The following is a 17,357-nucleotide window of genomic DNA, read 5'->3' as shown; positions in this document are numbered from 1 at the left end:
GCTGTTTCATGGAGAAGGGAGGGAGAGGACAGGAGGGGGAATGCAATGACTGGGGGAAGAGGTGGGTCCAGGGCGAGGATTTGGGGAAGGGATCCAATAGGGGCAGGGATGGGGTGGAACTGGGGCGGGACTTTGGGGAAGGGGTTGGAATGGGGGTGGGGAAAGGGTGGAGTTGGGGAGGGGCCAGGGGCAGGCGTGGCGACAATTATTTCAGGGCCTAGGGGTGGCAAAATCATTAATCCGCCACTGGGTGCTACAGTAATGCAAATAGTAAATAACAACAAAAAGAGCAGAATTTGGCCCAATAGCTCCAAACGAGTTATGATTACACTGATTCTCCTCTTGCTTACTCCAGTGTAGAGCAGGAGTGACTTCAGTGGCATTACTATAGATGTATACTGGTGTAAGCAAGAAAATAAGCTGCTCATTTTTTTTTCATAGAAAAGCTTTTTTTCCCCTTATGAAAAAGAGTCTTTAGAAGGAAACAAACATTTGTACAAAAAAAATTCCTCCACGTTTTCCAATGGTTTGATTAAATGAACCCAACATAGTTGGTGTTCGAAATCTGAAAAATTGCTGGGTTTTAATTTTTGTATCTTCATTCACCTCCTGTCCCTTTTTACTGGGAGTGAGTTTTGTTCCTGCCCCTCACAATGGCGTCCTTCTCTGTTTTACAAATGTGTATCCCCGTGGATGGCTTCTCCAGGAAAGCAGGCTCCTTTCCTCCTTGTCTAGGAAGAGGATCCGGAAACATACCGCACTGAAAGCGGTGCATTGGCCTTACTTTCATCCTTTACATAGAGGTGAATATAAACACTAGCTTGAAGCTGACACCTTTTAGAAACTCTTCGCTATTCCTGAACATTATTGTTACTATTAGAGTAATGCCTAGAGGCTCCATTGTGCTAGGTGCTGTACACACACAGAGTAAGAAACAGTCTCTGCCCTGAAGAACTTACAGTCTAAATAAACAAGACAAATAGTGGGAGATGAAACGGAAGCAAAACAAGAGGTGAGGTGACTCAGGCAAGGGTGCACAGCAGAGTCAGGCATAGAACCCAGCACTCTTGAGTCCCACTCAACTGCCGTAGCCACGAGACTAGTCTAGTTTCAACAAGCTAGTAACTGCAATGCTGATCATGAGAATGGCACTCATAGCACGTTGCTGGTAAAAACCATCTTGTCCTGGGACTGAAACTTCTTTGGGGCAGGAGTCATTGTGTACAGCACCTGCCAATCCCTGAATGGCACGTCCAGGTGCTCCCCAGTATGTATAACAGCAATGAAAGGAATCCTTTTCTCTCCCTTGGCAGGTAGCAGAGCTCGCACATTTCAGGGAAAAGTACTACAAGCACACAAAAAAAGCCAGGGAGCCTTTTAGGACCAGGATACCCTGGGAAAGGGAGTTGAAGGACAAAGTCATGTGGTAGCAGAGAGAAAGAAAGTACATCATATAAATAAATATTTCCCCCTCGTTGTGGCTTGTTGCTCACCTAGCACTAGAGTGACCATAATTTGACTGAAAACAGTGCTTTTCACTGTATAAATCAATAGAAAAATTCCTAACCTTTTGCTATATTTTTCCTTCAGGTTCTGCAATAAAATATTGGGTGAAATGCCATCCCTGGGCATTACAGTCTTCTGCTTTCTGCTTCTAATTGTCACCACGTCTACTCATGCTTTGATAGAAGTTAATTTTGACCCATTCGACTATCCCTCAGTTGACCCATTCGACTATCCCTCAGTAAGTAACTTTCAACTTTTATGGTGGTTTTCAGTTGGTTTATAACGACGCCTAACTCTATGATAACCAGAAGTCCCGATTTTATAGGGACAGTCACGATTTTGGGGGTCTTTTTCTTATATAGACTCCTATTACCCCCCGACCTCATCCCGATTTTTCACATTTGCTGTCTGGTCACCCTGCCTAACTCTTATATAGCACTTTTCCTTCCATCAGCCTCAAAGGAGATCAGTGTCATTATGACTTGCCCAAAGTCAACGAGGAGACCCAGGATCTGAACATAGGTCTCCTATTGTGCCCTGTCCACTGGGTCAAATGAGAACAACTTGAGGAGCTGCTGGATTTTGCAATGTAGCCATCCTTTATAAATGCATAGACAGCTAAATGTCCTGCTCCACTGACTGCAGAAATAACCCACAGGGACCAGTAAGTGCATCCCCAACTCAACGCATTCAGCGTAAACTGAGCAAGACGTCATATTTCCTGCCTTCTTACCATGTCAGGCTATTGGCGGCTTAGTTAGTTTGGTTTAAATACTCGCTCTGTGGGCTATGCTTGGGTGGTAATTTTGTCAATAGTTGTGTGTGTGACGAGTTGGATCACAGAAAGCCTCTGGGAGCTGCCACCCGATGTGCCAAGACTACTTCTACCCGTGCCTTCCCTGCCACCTCAGGACTCCAGCATCCTGTCTTGCTGAGCCAGACGCTCCTGTCTGCTCCAACAAAGGCCAAAGGTCTGAATTACTTACCCCAAAGCTGCAGGTTTACCTGAAAGCAGCAAACAGAAGTATTCCTGTCTTTAATAGTTAGATGCCCAACTCCCTATGGAGTCTAAACCCAAATAAATCCGTTTTACCCTGTGTGAAGCTTATTTAATTAATAAGTAAAAAGTGATTTTATTAAATACAGAAAGTGGGATTTAAGTGGTTCCAAGTAGTAATAGACAGAACAAAGTAAGTCACCAAACAAAATAAAATAAAAAGTGCAAATCTGTGTCTAATCAAACTGAATACAGATAATCTCAGCCTTAGAAACGCTTCATTAATTTTTTTCCTCAGACCTTCTGGGCCTGGGCACAATTCTTTCCCCTGGCACAGCTCTTGTTCCAGTTCAGGCGGTAGCTAGGGGATTCTTCATGATGGCTCCTCCACTTTGTTCTGTTCCACCCCTTTATATATCTTTTGCATAAGGCAGGAATCCTTTGTCCCCCTCCGGGTTCCACCCCATCCTTCTCAATGGAAAGACACCAGGTTAAAGATGGATTCCAGGTCAGGTGACATGATCACATGTCACTGCAAGACTTCATTGCCCACTTGCCTGCACATAGGTATACAGGAAGATTTACAGGTAAAAGAGAGCCATCTGCAGACAATTGTCCTGGTTAATGGGAGTCATCAAGATTCCAAACCACCATTAATGGCCCACACTTTGCATATTTACAATAGGCCCTCAGAGTTATATTTCATATTTCTAGTTTCAGATACAAGAGTGGTACATTTATACAAATAGGATGAACACACTCAGTAGATTATAAGCTTTGTAATGATACCTTACAAGAGACCTTTTGCATGAAGCATATTCCAGTTACATCATATTCACTTATTAGCATATTTTTATAAAACCATATAGACTGTGACGTCACAGTGTAGCTGTGGCTCCCAGTACCCTGTATCTGGCTCCCAGTACCCTGAAAGCAGGCGCTGGGACAAGGTCTGGACAAAAGCGTCAGCTGCTATGATAATAGTGTCTCCTGTTTAAAACAGAGCTGGGACTCAGATCTAGGTTCAATTTTCACCTCTTCCATCGTCTTCCTGTGCAAAATGTCTTTTCGCTGTGCCTCATTTCCCACCTGGCAAATAGGGATAATATTTATTATGGCAGCACCAACAGGCCCCCAGTGTGCTAGGTGCTGGACATACACGTGGTAGCAGGCAGTCCACGCCCCAAAGGGCTTACAGTCTAAATAGACAAGACAAAGGGTGGGAGGAGAAACAGTGAAGCGAAATGACTTGCCCCAGGTCCCACAACTGGTCAGTGTAGGGAGAAGGACTATAACCCATGTCTGCCAACTCCTAGTCCAGTATGCTAATCCTTAGACCTCGTAATACTTCCTTCCTTGTTTTTTGGCTGTAAGTTCTTTAAGGAAGACACTGCCTCTTGCTCTGTGTGTATCTACAGGGCCGAGAACAATGGGGTCCTTATCTCCACTGGGGCCTCAACATACAACTGCACTAGAAATAAATAATAATAAGATGAAGATAGCCTGCAGGGAGAAGTGGTTGTGGCCTGTTGTGACCCCACTGTAGGGTTCTTGGGCAATAGACCCCACACACACACCTCGCAGCACACATTCTTGTGCAGATCCTCATCATGGAGCACAATTCAGCACCACACACAGGGCACAAAAGCCCCTTGTGTCGGGCCGTAACTTCCAGATCTTCTACGTGCAGTGGGAGCCTCGCATTCCCACTGTGTTTCGAAGTGTGAGTGCCTATAGAGAGCATTTGTTCTTCACTGGAGCAGATTTAAGGAGGGAGAGAGAGAGAGAGAGAGAGAGAGAGCTCTCCACCCCCTTTGCACCACTGAGATGGACTTTGCACTAATACTGAATACAATGGAGCAGAGAGGAACCTAGAGGAACAAGACAGAGGAGGGGTCAATGGCTAGAACCAGTGTTGGGGAATCTTTGCATAAAGCAGTTATCATAGACAGCTGTTGGTGGACTGGGCTGGGGCATCAATTTTCTCCCCCTTATTTCCCCACACTAAACCTGTTTACTTGGCCTTAGTGTGATGAGGAGTGATTTTCACCCTGTCTGTACTAGCGGCTTTACTGAGTTAACAGGTTGTCCAAGATTAGGAGCTAAAAGCATCAGCTCTCTGGTTCCACCAGCACCTTACTTCCTACAACTGATGACTAACAGGGAGAAGGTACCTCTTTTTGTTTTGTTTTTGCAGGCTGTTACTTAACCACAATGCTTTGAGTGGAGAGCGTATATTGAATAAAAATATCTGATATCCTAGGTTATGTTCACAGCATACACGCAAAGAAGATAGATAAAAACCATACAGTGTTCCTTCAGGAAGGTTGTGATGTAACACTGCTTTACTTTTTAGAATTCAGAACCCTAAGACAAGAACCTCAAAACAGAGAGAGACAAAACTGCCAGCTCCCTAAAGCAGAAAGGCCCAGCTCAACTCACCTTGCTCCAGCTTGGCTTTCTGCATAGTACATAGATCACACACTTTCCTTAGGGGCAAGTAGGACCAGGCAACCCTTTAGGATTTAATGTGACAGCTTGCATTTTTTACCCTCTTTTAAATACACCACCTCTAATATTTATATAGTATCTACAATTCAGAAGAGTCCCAAAATGCTTTGCAAACAAACCAACATCACCAGTTCCTGAATTGCAGTCACCTCTTGGTGCACCGTGGCAGTTGTTTAATAGTGCACAGCAAAACGACAATCATTTCGGAGAAAAACTTAAGACTTCTTCCTACAGCTTCAAACTGAGGGAGGAAGTGGACTTAGGTAAGCATCATGTAACTGTTTAAGCAGAAATTTGGCCAGGAGAAAGGCTCACATCCCTACTTGTGCAGCAACATATGCACTGGTAATCTTTACAATGAGAACTGATGTAATCTGAGGAGGAAGCAGCTCTAATCACACACCACATGATTCCTTTGTGTGATGAGGTGTCTTAAGGGGTGCCAAGCTATTCACCAGCTCTGTAAATAAAGGTTTGAATTAAGTTCCACAAACTGGCAAAGATGCAAACTTCCTGCCTCTGTATCGCCACTTGTTTTTTTCGCCCATCACTAAGAACGGTGCCAGTGCATTCTAGGGTATGATATAAAAATAACATATGCTCTACTCTACTTGGCAGACCCCTGTATGAACTCGGCTGCTCTATGTCCCTTGTGCCATCATGCCCCTGTCTAAAGCATGCTAGTAATGGCCTGTGAAATAGGTGGCTGATCTGCTACCTAAACAGAAGCAAAGAGTTTTCAAATGACTGGGATGCCACCAGTCCTTCACCTGAGGGGGATCCAGAGAGAGCTGATAAAACCCTGCGCTCCTGCTATTGGGCTGGGGGAAACTGGACCCCCAGATTTAAAAAAAAATCAGCTAAGTGCCCATATCCTTAGCTCCATTTCCCTCTCCCTGTCACCCACTGGGCTACTCAGATCTTGGCTGACATTCCTGTTTCAAGGCATGTCTACACTACAAAATTAAGTCAACTTAAGTCGACGTACAGCCACCGCAGCAGTTAAATCAGTTGTGCATATTGGCACAGCACGTCCTCACTAGTAGCACTTCCATCATTGCTGAGATCAGTGCACCCTGGGTAGCTATCCCACAGTGCAACTTGCCAGAATCTAGTACCGGGTGTTATGGGAAGGGCTTTCAATGCCTCATGGGGGCAAAACATTCCCGCAGGGGTGACTGGGAACATGACGTGAATGTCCCAGAATGCAGTTTTCTCTACATATCATAATATTTCACGCCTGTTTTCAAAAGCCTAGTATAGCCATGCATCTGCCATCTCTGGACAACCATGGATCCCGCACAGCTCTGCACTGTTGTGGTGAGTGGGGCAAACACAACACACTTGATCCTGCAGTATTTCCAGAGCCACCAGAGGAGCCGCCGCATGGAATATGGCAATTTCCTTTCAAGTAGCCGGAAGCCATGGAAACAAACAATTCCTGGTTGCTGTTGGCAGTCACAGAGCAAAAGAACGTGGTGGAGCACTGTGTCTGGTCCTGAGAAACAAGCACTGATTGATGGGATTGCATCGTCGTGCAGGTATGGGCTGATGAGCAGTGACTGCAGAACTTTTGTATGTGCTGGGCCACTTTCCAGCAATTTTGTGAGGAGCTCTGCTTAGCCCTGCAGCACAGCGACACCAAAATGAGAGCTGCATCGACAGTGGAGAAGTGAGTGGCGATTGCAATGTGGAAGCTGGCAACACCAGACTGCTACCGTTGAGTCATGAATCAATTTGGAGTTGGGAAATCCACCTGGGGGGTTGCTTTGATCCAAGTCTGCAAGACAATTGATTGCCTTCTGCTAAGATTGCCTTCTGCAATCATTCTATGATTCTAAGAAGCACTCTGACGCCAGGCAATGTGCAGAAGATACTGGATGATTTTGCTGCAATAGGGGTTCCATAACTGCAGTGGTGCGATAGATGGCATGCATATCCCTCTCTTGGCATCAGACCACCTTGCCACAGAATACATAAACAGAAAGGGATACTTTTCTATGGTGTTGCAAGGATTGGTGGATCACTGGGGATGTTTTTACCAACATCAACATGGAATGGGCTGGGAAGGTGCGTGATGCACATATCTTTAAAAACACAGTCCTGTTCAGAAATCTGCAAGCAGACACTTTCTTTCCAGACCACAAAAATCACCATTGGAAATGTTGAAATGCCCACGGTGATCCTGGGAGATCCAGCCTATCCCTGACTCTCATGGCTCATGAAGTTGGACACCGGACACCTGCACAGCAACAAGAAACATTTCAACAATCAGCTCAGCAGGTGCAGAATGATGGTTGATGTGCCTTTGGCCGTTTGAAGGGGCACTGGAGCAGTCTACTCACTAGGTTAGACTGCAGTGAAAAAAAAATATTCCCATGGTTATAGCTGCCTGCTGTGTGCTTCATAATATCTGTGGAACAAAGGGAGAGAATTTTACGCCTCGTGGAGGGGGGAAGTGGATCAACTGTCTGTTGATTTTGAGCAGCCAGATACCAGGACTATAAGAAGAACTTGACAGAGAGCTTACAGTTCAGGGAGGCTTTGAAAGACTGTTTTAATAATGCCCCCACCCCTAGCAATGTATGTTGCTTTGCTGTGTTGTGCCTGCCACTGTGTTTTTGGCACCCTGGTCTGAACCATGCTGTGAGTGGAGTAATGTAACCTTGCAAATGCACCACTTTCTATGATCTCTGAATGATATACCCCCCCAAACCTCTACACCCCACTCCCCTCCTGGAGCCAGGGAGAGAACCTAGGAGTCCGGACTGACAGACACCCCCATTCTCTAAGCCCCATTCCCTTGCCAGAGCCAGACAAGTCTCTGTACCCCCAAGCGGCATGAGTAGGCAGTGGGAGGGGGCTCGCCCTGGAGATGTTGCAGCCTCTGGGTGCTCAGTGCTGGTCTCCTCTGGCCTGACACAGCTCCTTGGCTTTCATCTGGCATGGCTGCGGGTCTCTCTTGCAGCCCTTCTCTCCCTGTAACCCAAGAGATCTACTTGTAAATGTCCACATTTCTACAGCTAGATCTGAGCTGTGCCTGCTCAGGCTCTTCTCCCCACAGACACGGGCGATCCACCACCTCCTGTGTACTCTAGGCTAGAGCGCATTTGGAGCATGGACCTGGCATGCTCAGTTGGTCAGTTGCTAGGTGAGCTCTCCACACCAACCAAACGAAATGAAAATTAAAAAATTAGCAGTCCTGTAAGGAGGGAGGGGCTTGTTCCTGTGTACCTGGCTGCTGGGCAGAGGAGTTAAAAATGGCAACCAGAGCAGTCACAATGGGTCATTGTGGGACACCTTGTGGAGAGCACTTAAGTCGACGCAAGCAACACAGTGTCTACTCTGCCATTGCATTGACCTAACTACATCGGCATAAATGCCATGCCTGTCACAGAGGTGGAGTTATTAAGGGTATGTCTATACTAGAAATGTAAGTTGACCTATATTAGGTTGACTTACAACCACGGCAGTAATTACTTCAATGGTGCTTGTCCACACTGCCCTCCTTGGGTCAGTGGAGCGCATCCTCTCCAGGGGCGCTTCTGCCGTCCTAAGAGGGACAATGTGGGGAGCTGAGTGACTGGTCTCTCAGCTCTGTTGTCAGCCCCGCTGCCCAACAGGCTCCCAGGCTCCCAGTGGACTGCCCCCCCTCCCTCACATTCCCCGCTGGGAGCAGGGAAAGCCACCCTGAGCTTCTCGCCCCCAGGAAGCATGGTTCAGCTGCTCTGGCTCCCCCCACCCCCCCACCTTCTCTCTGGGGAGCAGGGCAGCATCTGCAATTTCACAGCTTGGTTCCTTATGTCGACCTAACTGCATACTGTAGACCAGCCCTCAATCAGCATAGCAGGAGAGTTACAATGGCAGGAAGGACCTTGTAGTGTAGACCCTGACATTTTTAGGTCAACGTAGGCTATCTTATGTCGACCTAACTCTATAGTGGAGACCAGGCCTCAGAGGTCCTACAGCAGGGTCAGTCCTAGCCCAAATCCACAGCCTTTGGGAGACTCAGGTGGGAGGACCTCACAGGCAGTGTCTTCTCACTAGATCCACATGCTCCCCTATCAGCTTAGATAAATGACTGTATGTGTGTCAAACGCTCTTGGCCAAATGTTGACGTGGCATGGAGCAAGAGATAGGATGGTTCAGTGGTTAGGACTCGCCCTTGGGACTTGGGAGAAGCAGTATTCAATTCCCCACTCTACCAGAGGCTTCCAGCGTGACCTTGTTTAAGTCACTTAGTGTCTCTGTGCCTCCACTCCCCACTGTTAAAATGCTGCTACCTTATGGGTTGTCGTGAGGAGAAATCCATTAAAGATTGGGCGGTGCTCAGATACCAGGGCCATAGAAGAACCTTAGCTAGATAAGTGGTGTGGCTTATTTTGAAGTTCTGTATCTTTAGGTTGACATCTTTCATCCAATTTTGTCCCTAGAGTGTGAGTACAGCGTTCCCTGGTGTTCTGCTTTCACAGAGCTTCCAGCTGATGGACAGGAGCTGGTTTGAGCTGATCTGTAATAAAAATGAGGTGGGATTCTGTGTGTTGGTTATCTCTCATTGTCTGACAGGCTGGAGGCTCTAGGGTTACAAAACAACAACTGGTTACTCATTGTTGCAATATCCCTTTAATAAACATTTCCATTGATAGGGCACATATAATTATGAGCCCAATCCTCCTTGTAGTGAAGCCAACGAGTTTTGCCATCAATTTTAATGAGAGCAGGAGCAAGCCTACCCACATTGACCTTTTAATACACAGTATTACTTTGCTGTCAGAAATCATGATGACCAAAAATGATCTAAGATTTACCTACAAAAAATGGGTTAAATTATCATGAGAGTCAAATTAATGGAACCTTCAATATAATCACATAGTGAGTAACAGCATGATCTTATTACTGTAACCCTTGTTACTCCTTGCCCCATCTCCCCGATTGTGTCTTACTGTCATTGGTCATATCACGTTTAAAATTAGATAGTGAACTCTTTGAGACAGGGATAATTTCCATGTATCCATTCTATAAAGTGCATAGGGTTCATTTGGACTCAGGCGGCTTAGAGGCTTTGTGCTGGGCCTCTGCGGAGAATTGAATTTCACCGTGGGACACACTTACGGGGAGTGTACAAGTAATCAAAAAGAAGAAGAAGAAAATAAGGAGATGTCAGTGCATTAGCATGAAATCACTGGCTGCTTTTGACCTGTGTAAGCATGTGGAAAAAGATGATGGACCAAACTCTTAGCTGTGCGATCTGGCAGAGTTCCATTGTCTTCTCAGTTTTCACCAACTCAGGTATAATAAATAAATTAAAATAAAGCTTATACAACTGCTTTCTTTTTTCAGCCTGACGGTGAAAATGGAACAGAAGAGAACGTCCCAACAGAGCTGCACAGGCAGAAGCGACAGGGTATGTCAACATTGGCATTACAGCAGGTTTCCTTTAGGTAGCAGGGGAACAGGTCTCTTGGGTCATTCCTAGACATAGCGAGTGGCAATGATCAAGCCTGTGAATCACTGTGGTGCAAACCTGTGGCCAATCACAGATGAAAGTGTCTAAACACATTTTACTATGTAGCTTCTCCCCCAAGGAATGGCTTATGCCACCTCCCTTTTCTATCCTTGGTCACTCGGTATATATCTCCACTGCACACTAAGGGTATGTCTATGCTACAGCCCTAAGTCGACTTATGTTAGGTTGACTTATAGCCACCACACTAATTAATTGATATCCATGTTCCCCTCCTCGTGTTGCTGGGCGTGTCCGCATTAGGAGCGCGTCCACCAACTGAAGAGAGGCAGTGTGGGGGGTTGAGAGCTCTCCATGTAGTTCCTTGCCCGGAGCCCAGCTGCCCCCCTGGCTCTCAGCTCCCCACTGGTAGGGGTGGGAGGCAGTCGCCTAGGCTTCTCACCTCCCCACCCCCAGCTGCCACTGTGTCTCTGCTGATGCTTCTGTGTTGCTGCTGCTTCAGTGCCACCACTGCTATGTACTGTCTCTCTGCTGCCACTGCTGGCCACCATCTCTCTCTGATGTTTCTCTGCTATCCCCAGCCACTGCCACTGGCTACTCCTGCAACATCAAGTTCTGAGGTTCCACCACTTCACCCAACTCTTAGAGATTGCAGCAGATAGAGGGGAGTCTCACAGCCACTGCAGTCTCTATGTTGTCTTTCATTGTCCCCACTCAGAGTGTAAGGTTTAGCTTTTACACTGGCTCAGACATGACATCAGCTCTAGGAATAACAGCCAGGGAGAAGGACTCTCCACTGAGCCTAATCTACTCTGTCATTAAATATTGAAGAGAGGCAGGTCCATTGGTGTCTAGACATCCTTAGGCAGCCACTGCCCAACCAGATAGAATCAGCTATCCCTATCTGCTCTCATTTTGTTACTGGGATTTGGCACCCCTAACCCATCCGCTTAGACAGCTCAGTTCAGTTTAGGGTGACTCCCTCTGTCAGTGCATGCTAAGCACAGTTCTGCAGCCCTTACTCATACAATAAGGATAACGACATTTCATTACTCCTGCATTCCAATTTACATTTTTTTTGTTAAAGCGAATGTTAAAATTATCGAATACACAGATTATAGGGAAAGAGTCTGTACATCTGGATATAATGCTTACATTGTCAAAAAGTGCAAAGTTTGGTTTAAAAGTCATAAAATACATATAGTACATAATCTGCAATATCCCAAATTTAGGTTAATACATTTAATAATACAGTTTAGATACTGTATTAGCATCCAAATATTTGGGTAAATCATCCATAAAAGGTTATACTAAGAGTAGCTTATGGAAAGCAAATCTAGCAATGAGTGTAGATTGTGCCTCAGTAACTGAGAATTTAGGATAGGCTGTCCCTCTGTAACTACAACACACCAGAGAAGTATTTCAGTTACTTTCCCAACTTCACTTCTCAGTAGTACTCCAGCTCCTCTCTCCTGGTATTGCTGATGTCAGTGATGTGTTCTAAATAGATGTCCCTTGACCACCTGATGGTGTCCAATACTATGAGTGATATGATACTAGAGTGATTTGTAACCCCAAACCAGCCAAAATTGATTGTTTTGGCAAAGCAGCACCATCGTGCTGTGCACCTAGGCGTGTCTATGCAAACACAGTCTGCTCTTGAAGTCTTTGCCCCGGGAGTGTCACTAGCTGTCAGGGGAGTGCTCATTCAGACCCTGCTTACACAACTATATAAGTCAAGTAAATGGTTTGAGAGAAAACACGAACCTCTTTATAGATCTGGGCCAATGGATATTCAGCTGGGATGGATACTATTGTTGGGTCAAAGCAGAAAGACAGCTTTAACTCCCTTCACTCTGATAGATTTCAAACCACTGAAGTGGGTTGCCTGTTACTCTCACCTCCTTTGATTGCCCACTCAGAAGCAATGATTTGACCCTCTGTCAGAAGCACAGGCAGATAGGACAGCCACATGGAAGAGCTGCTGAGTAAGAAGGGCCAATATTACAGTTATTTGCCTCAGTACAACCTCTCGTTAGCTCTTATTCAATAGCTATAGACAGCACAGATGCTAGTCTGGAAGTCTTCAGTTATTATAATACATCCTAACACATCCATCCTTTTTCTTTTCAGTCGCTACATTTGGCCTTCCCCCTATGGAATACAAGATTGACATTGAGATCAGTTATACAGATCCATCTCTCTTGGAAGCCATCAAAGATTATTTCAAGAATCTTAGTTTTCCAGTCATAGTAAACACCTTAGATGCAGCAATGAACATTTCAAGCCTCAATGTTACTACAGGTGAGTCGGTCGCTCTTCTGATGTTCTGCACGATGCAGTGGCTTGTCAATAATTTGATTGATTGCTATGTGAAGGCAATGAACTCGTAATGCTGATAGACCCTGCTTGTCGGCAGGCAGGATTGAACCTGAGACCTCTGAAGCTTAGTATATGAGCCTTTACTTCATGAACTAAAAGCCACATGGCTCTTAGCTAAATCTGTAGCAGACTCATCAATCTCTAGCTGGGCTAGGTGCCACTAGAGAGGGTCAGAGCACCATACCAAGCAGGCCTGGTTTACAAATCTAGGGCTGTCTCTGTTACCTAGGCTAGCATCGATTTCCGGAATGTTGCACTGTGGGTAGCTATCCTATAGCTATCCCATAGTTCCTGCAGTCTCCCCCACCCATTGGAATTCTGGGTTGAGATCACAACGCATGATGGGGCAAAAACAGCGTCGCAAGAGATTCTGGGTAAATGTCGTCAGTCATTCCTCCCTCAGTGAAAGCAACGGCAGACAATCATTTTGCGCCCTTTTCCCCGGATTGTCCTGGCAGATGCCATTGCATGGCAACCATGGAGCCCGTTCAGCCTTTTTTCACAGTTGCCATATGTCTACTGGATGCTGCTGACCACGCGGTACTGCAGTGCTACACAGCAGTATCCCCTTGCTTTGGCAAGTTAGCAGAGATGGTTACCAATCATATTATACTGTCTGCTGCTTTGCAAGTTGGCAGTGATGGTTACCAGTCATATTGTACTGTCTGCTGCTGTCATGGGTGCTCCTGGCTGGTCTCGGTGAGGTTGGCCGGGGGCGCATGGACAAAAATGGGAATGACTCCCCAGGTCATTCCCTTCTTTATGTTTTGTCTAAAGGTAGAGTCAGTCCTGCCTAGAATATCAGGCAAGTCTACTAAAGAACCAGAGAGGCAAATGGCCACTCCGGGTCAGAGCCCCAGACATTCTCGCTAAATGTGAGCTGCATTCTAGCGGGTGCCCCTGCAAAACCCACCCGTTGCTTCCCTCCTCCCACACCCCTCCTGGCTACCATGGCAGTTATCCTCCCATTTCTGTGATGAAGTAATAAAGAATGCAGGAATAAGAAACAACACTGACTTTATTGAGATAAAATGGGGAGAGGCAGCCTCCACTGCTATGATAGTCAGCAGGACTGAATCTCCGGAGACAAAGCATTTTGCCCAGGCGCTCCCAGCCCACCTCACCGAGGCAGCCAAGAGCACTCATGGGATGATGATGACGGATATCAGTCATATTGTACCATCTGCCACCAGGAAGGAAGGCAATGGGATGCTGCTGTAGCACTGCAGCACCACGTCTGCCGCAGCATCCAGTAGACATACGGTGACATTGAAAAAAGGTGAGAATGGTTTTTTTCCCTTTCTTTCATGGGGGCAGGGGAGGATTGATAACATATACCCTGAACCACCCGCGACATGTTTATGACCTTCTGGCATTGGGAGTTCAGTCAAGAATGCAAATGGTTTTCAGAGACTGTGGAACTGTGGGATAGCTAGATCCTCAGTCCTCCCTGCTTCCTCCATGAGCGTCCATTTGATTCTTTGGCTTCCATTATGCTTGTCACGCAGCACTCTGTTGAAGTCCCTGCTGTGGCCTCTATCTATCATAGCCTTGGAGATTTTTCAAATGGTTGGCATTTCGTCTTTTGGAACGGAGTTCTGAAGAACATTTATCTCCTCATACAGAGATCAGCTTCAGTACTCCACACGGTCCATGCTGGAGCTCTTTTTGATTCTGGGACTGCATGGTCACTTGCTGATCAGTGCTCCATGCTAGGCAACAGGAATGAAATTCAAAAGTTTGCAGGGCTTTTCATGTCTACCTGGCCAGTGCATCAAGTTCAGATTGCTGTCCAGAGCGTCACAATGGTGACTGTGGGAGCTCCCGGAGGCCAATACTGTCAAATTGCGGCCACACTAACCTAATCTGAAATGGCAATACCGATTTCAGCGCTACTCCCCTCGTCAGGAGGAGTACAAGCTATCGTATTAAGACCTTTTAATCAATATAAAGGGCTTCGTTGTGTGGACGGGTGCAGGGTTAATTTGGTTTAACACTGCTAAATTCGATATAAACTCATAGTGTAGACCAAGACTGAGTGGGAAGGATCCAGCAAGACAGAAAAATTCATAGATAACAGCACTTTCTGGTCTTTGCATTCCACACCTCTCCTTCTTACAAAACACTGACATTAGGAGAGGCCTGAATGCTCCTCTGTGTTGTAGGAAGGGAGGGAGCCTGAGAAACCCTATGCTAAAACCTTCTGCTATGGCTTTAATACCACAATAATAATAGCAGTCTGATTTACTTTTATGTTTCAGAAAGCTGCAGCGCCAATTTTCAAAGTGTTTACTTCCCTCTAACGACATTTGGAATGTAAATCACTCTGAGAGGCTATGCTTTGTCCCTAGCATGTGGACACACATTTCATGGGCTAATTTTCTTTCCAATGTGATTCCAAGGGACATTATTAAAGAGCAAAGAATTGAAAAACCTTTATTTTCCCACTAGTTGTTATACAAAATTGCAGCTATAAAGTATTTTGAATAGTTAAAATATGAAACAAAATATAAACACCACATGTATTTACAATAGTTCAGGACCTGATTTTTTTTTTTTATTTAAATCTCTGATCCAGGAGCAGTGGAATGCTGTGTGTACTGGTTCTAAATACGTGTGTTCATCTTTCCAAGTGTTTGTCCGTGAGCTAGTTTATTCAAAACATTTTGTCAATACTTCATGCTATGTCACTGAAAGTTAACTTTGATTTAGTCTCATAAACAGTAAGAAAATGGGTTTATGCTGTTCAAAAACTGAGACTTAAGATTTTAGATGATATGAAGTATATTTGTCTACAGCATTTTTCTGATAGTGCCCTTTGAAATGCCCTTCCATTCTAAAGTTCAAGGTAGAGATCAGAATCATATCATTTTATGGTTCAATATCTCACTAGAAACAAACACTACAAAACGTTATTGAAACCAGTCCAGATGATATACAGTGTTTGTTTTTAGCCCAGATAGTTTGTGAAATATCTGATCATAAAACTATCATTGCTCTCATAGACGAGCAGGGCTATTTCAACACACTGATCCAAGACTAAACACAACAAAGCCAAGGGTTTGGAACAGGGTAATTTTCAGTCCATGCTGTATATTTAAAAGAAAACTCTTAGGCTTGGTCTGTGCTGGGGGGGATCGATCTAAGTTACGCAACTTCAGCTACATGAATAAGTCGACGTATTTAGATCTACTCACCTCTGTGAGTCGACAGCTGATGCTCTCCTGTCGACCCTGTCTGCACCTCTCGCTCCGGTGGAGTATCGGAGTCAACAAGAGAGTGCTCGGTGGTCGATTTATCACATCTAGACTAGGCGCGATAAATTGACGCCCGCTAGATCAATTGCTGTCCGCCTATCCAGCGGGTAATATAGACAAGCCTTAGAGTAATGAATCAAACTCAGTATCACCACCTCTTATTTAGCTGCTCATGACTCATATAACAGGATTCTCAGGGCATCAGATACTCAGGCTTATATCTTGCTAGTGAACATTTAAGATGCACAGCATATTGTATAAACTTTTGCATACACATCCAGTAGGGTAAATATACTTAAGGGAACCATGCTGTGCAAAATATTGTGAATAACGCATCATTAACACAGACTTTCTATTTTATACTAGTATGCAGTCTCACCAGTAATAATGAGACCCATTGTTCTTGTGAAAGTGGGTACAGATGGCCAGCTTCAGTGTGCAGTGCCAAGTCAATCTGTCCTAGTACCATCCCAACACAAGAGGAGATCTGTGACTGTATCACACAGGTGCCTTCCCAAGGACCCTATTGTCAGCTTCAGTCTGAAGGTAAGTTGTGCTTAGTAGCATATAGTATGAAATTTAATCGGGAGAGAGAGTGATCTTTATACATCAGTGGGGCTGGCTAAAATGTGACTCATGGACCAAGCACAATATGTTGGGGCCTACTGTAGCTGTTATTTTTAATAGGAAAGTGTGTCTTGCTAATTACATCTCCCAGCATGTAAAACTCCATCGTGATCCAAGTGGCCCCATTCAGATCATGCTGCAATCTTGCCAGCACTCATGATTTTTTCATGAATCTCGGGCTGATGCCCTGCACCCCAGAGGTGACTGCATATCATTGACACTGAATGTGTATAATTTGTGAAATGCTTAGGATTTCTTTGAGATGGGAGGCACCAGGGTAAATGTCAGCTGAAGTAATAAAATAAATAATACTGCAGGTTTCTCTTTGTCTTTCCAGATCAAACCAACTTCTCTGTGTCCCCTGAGGACATTTTCCAGGGGGATACAGTAAAAATGAAGTGTGTGATACCATTGGATACAGGGAATGTGACCTGGTATCATTCTGGAAGTCTAATCTTGAATAGAGTCCGGCATTCAATATCTACAATAATTATAGAAAAAACAACAACGTCAATTCTGAAAATTACCAATGTTACACAGGATGATACCGGTACGATTGAGTCTATATATGCAAGTGTATTGTGTGTAATTGGCAAAGGAACAAAGAAGAATG

The 17,357-nt window shown here is 45.2% G+C and overlaps 1 protein-coding gene across 1 annotated transcript in view; it reads left to right on the top strand.

Annotated features, from left to right (window-relative positions):
- ADGRF5 (adhesion G protein-coupled receptor F5) overlaps window positions 1–17,357 on the top strand; it is a 70,285-nt gene that overhangs the window by 24,244 nt on the left and 28,684 nt on the right. The window contains exons 2-6 of the mRNA XM_075063632.1: window positions 1,591–1,720; window positions 10,355–10,418; window positions 12,612–12,782; window positions 16,484–16,663; window positions 17,082–17,294. Of these exons, the coding sequence (XP_074919733.1) occupies window positions 1,591–1,720; window positions 10,355–10,418; window positions 12,612–12,782; window positions 16,484–16,663; window positions 17,082–17,294 (758 nt within the window). The remainder of the gene's footprint in view (window positions 1–1,590; window positions 1,721–10,354; window positions 10,419–12,611; window positions 12,783–16,483; window positions 16,664–17,081; window positions 17,295–17,357) is intronic.

The sequence above is a fragment of the Chelonoidis abingdonii genome, chromosome 3, assembly GCF_003597395.2.
Source record: "Chelonoidis abingdonii isolate Lonesome George chromosome 3, CheloAbing_2.0, whole genome shotgun sequence".
NCBI classification, from domain to species: domain Eukaryota; kingdom Metazoa; phylum Chordata; order Testudines; family Testudinidae; genus Chelonoidis; species Chelonoidis abingdonii.
This window is presented reverse-complemented; position numbering and strand designations above follow the sequence as displayed.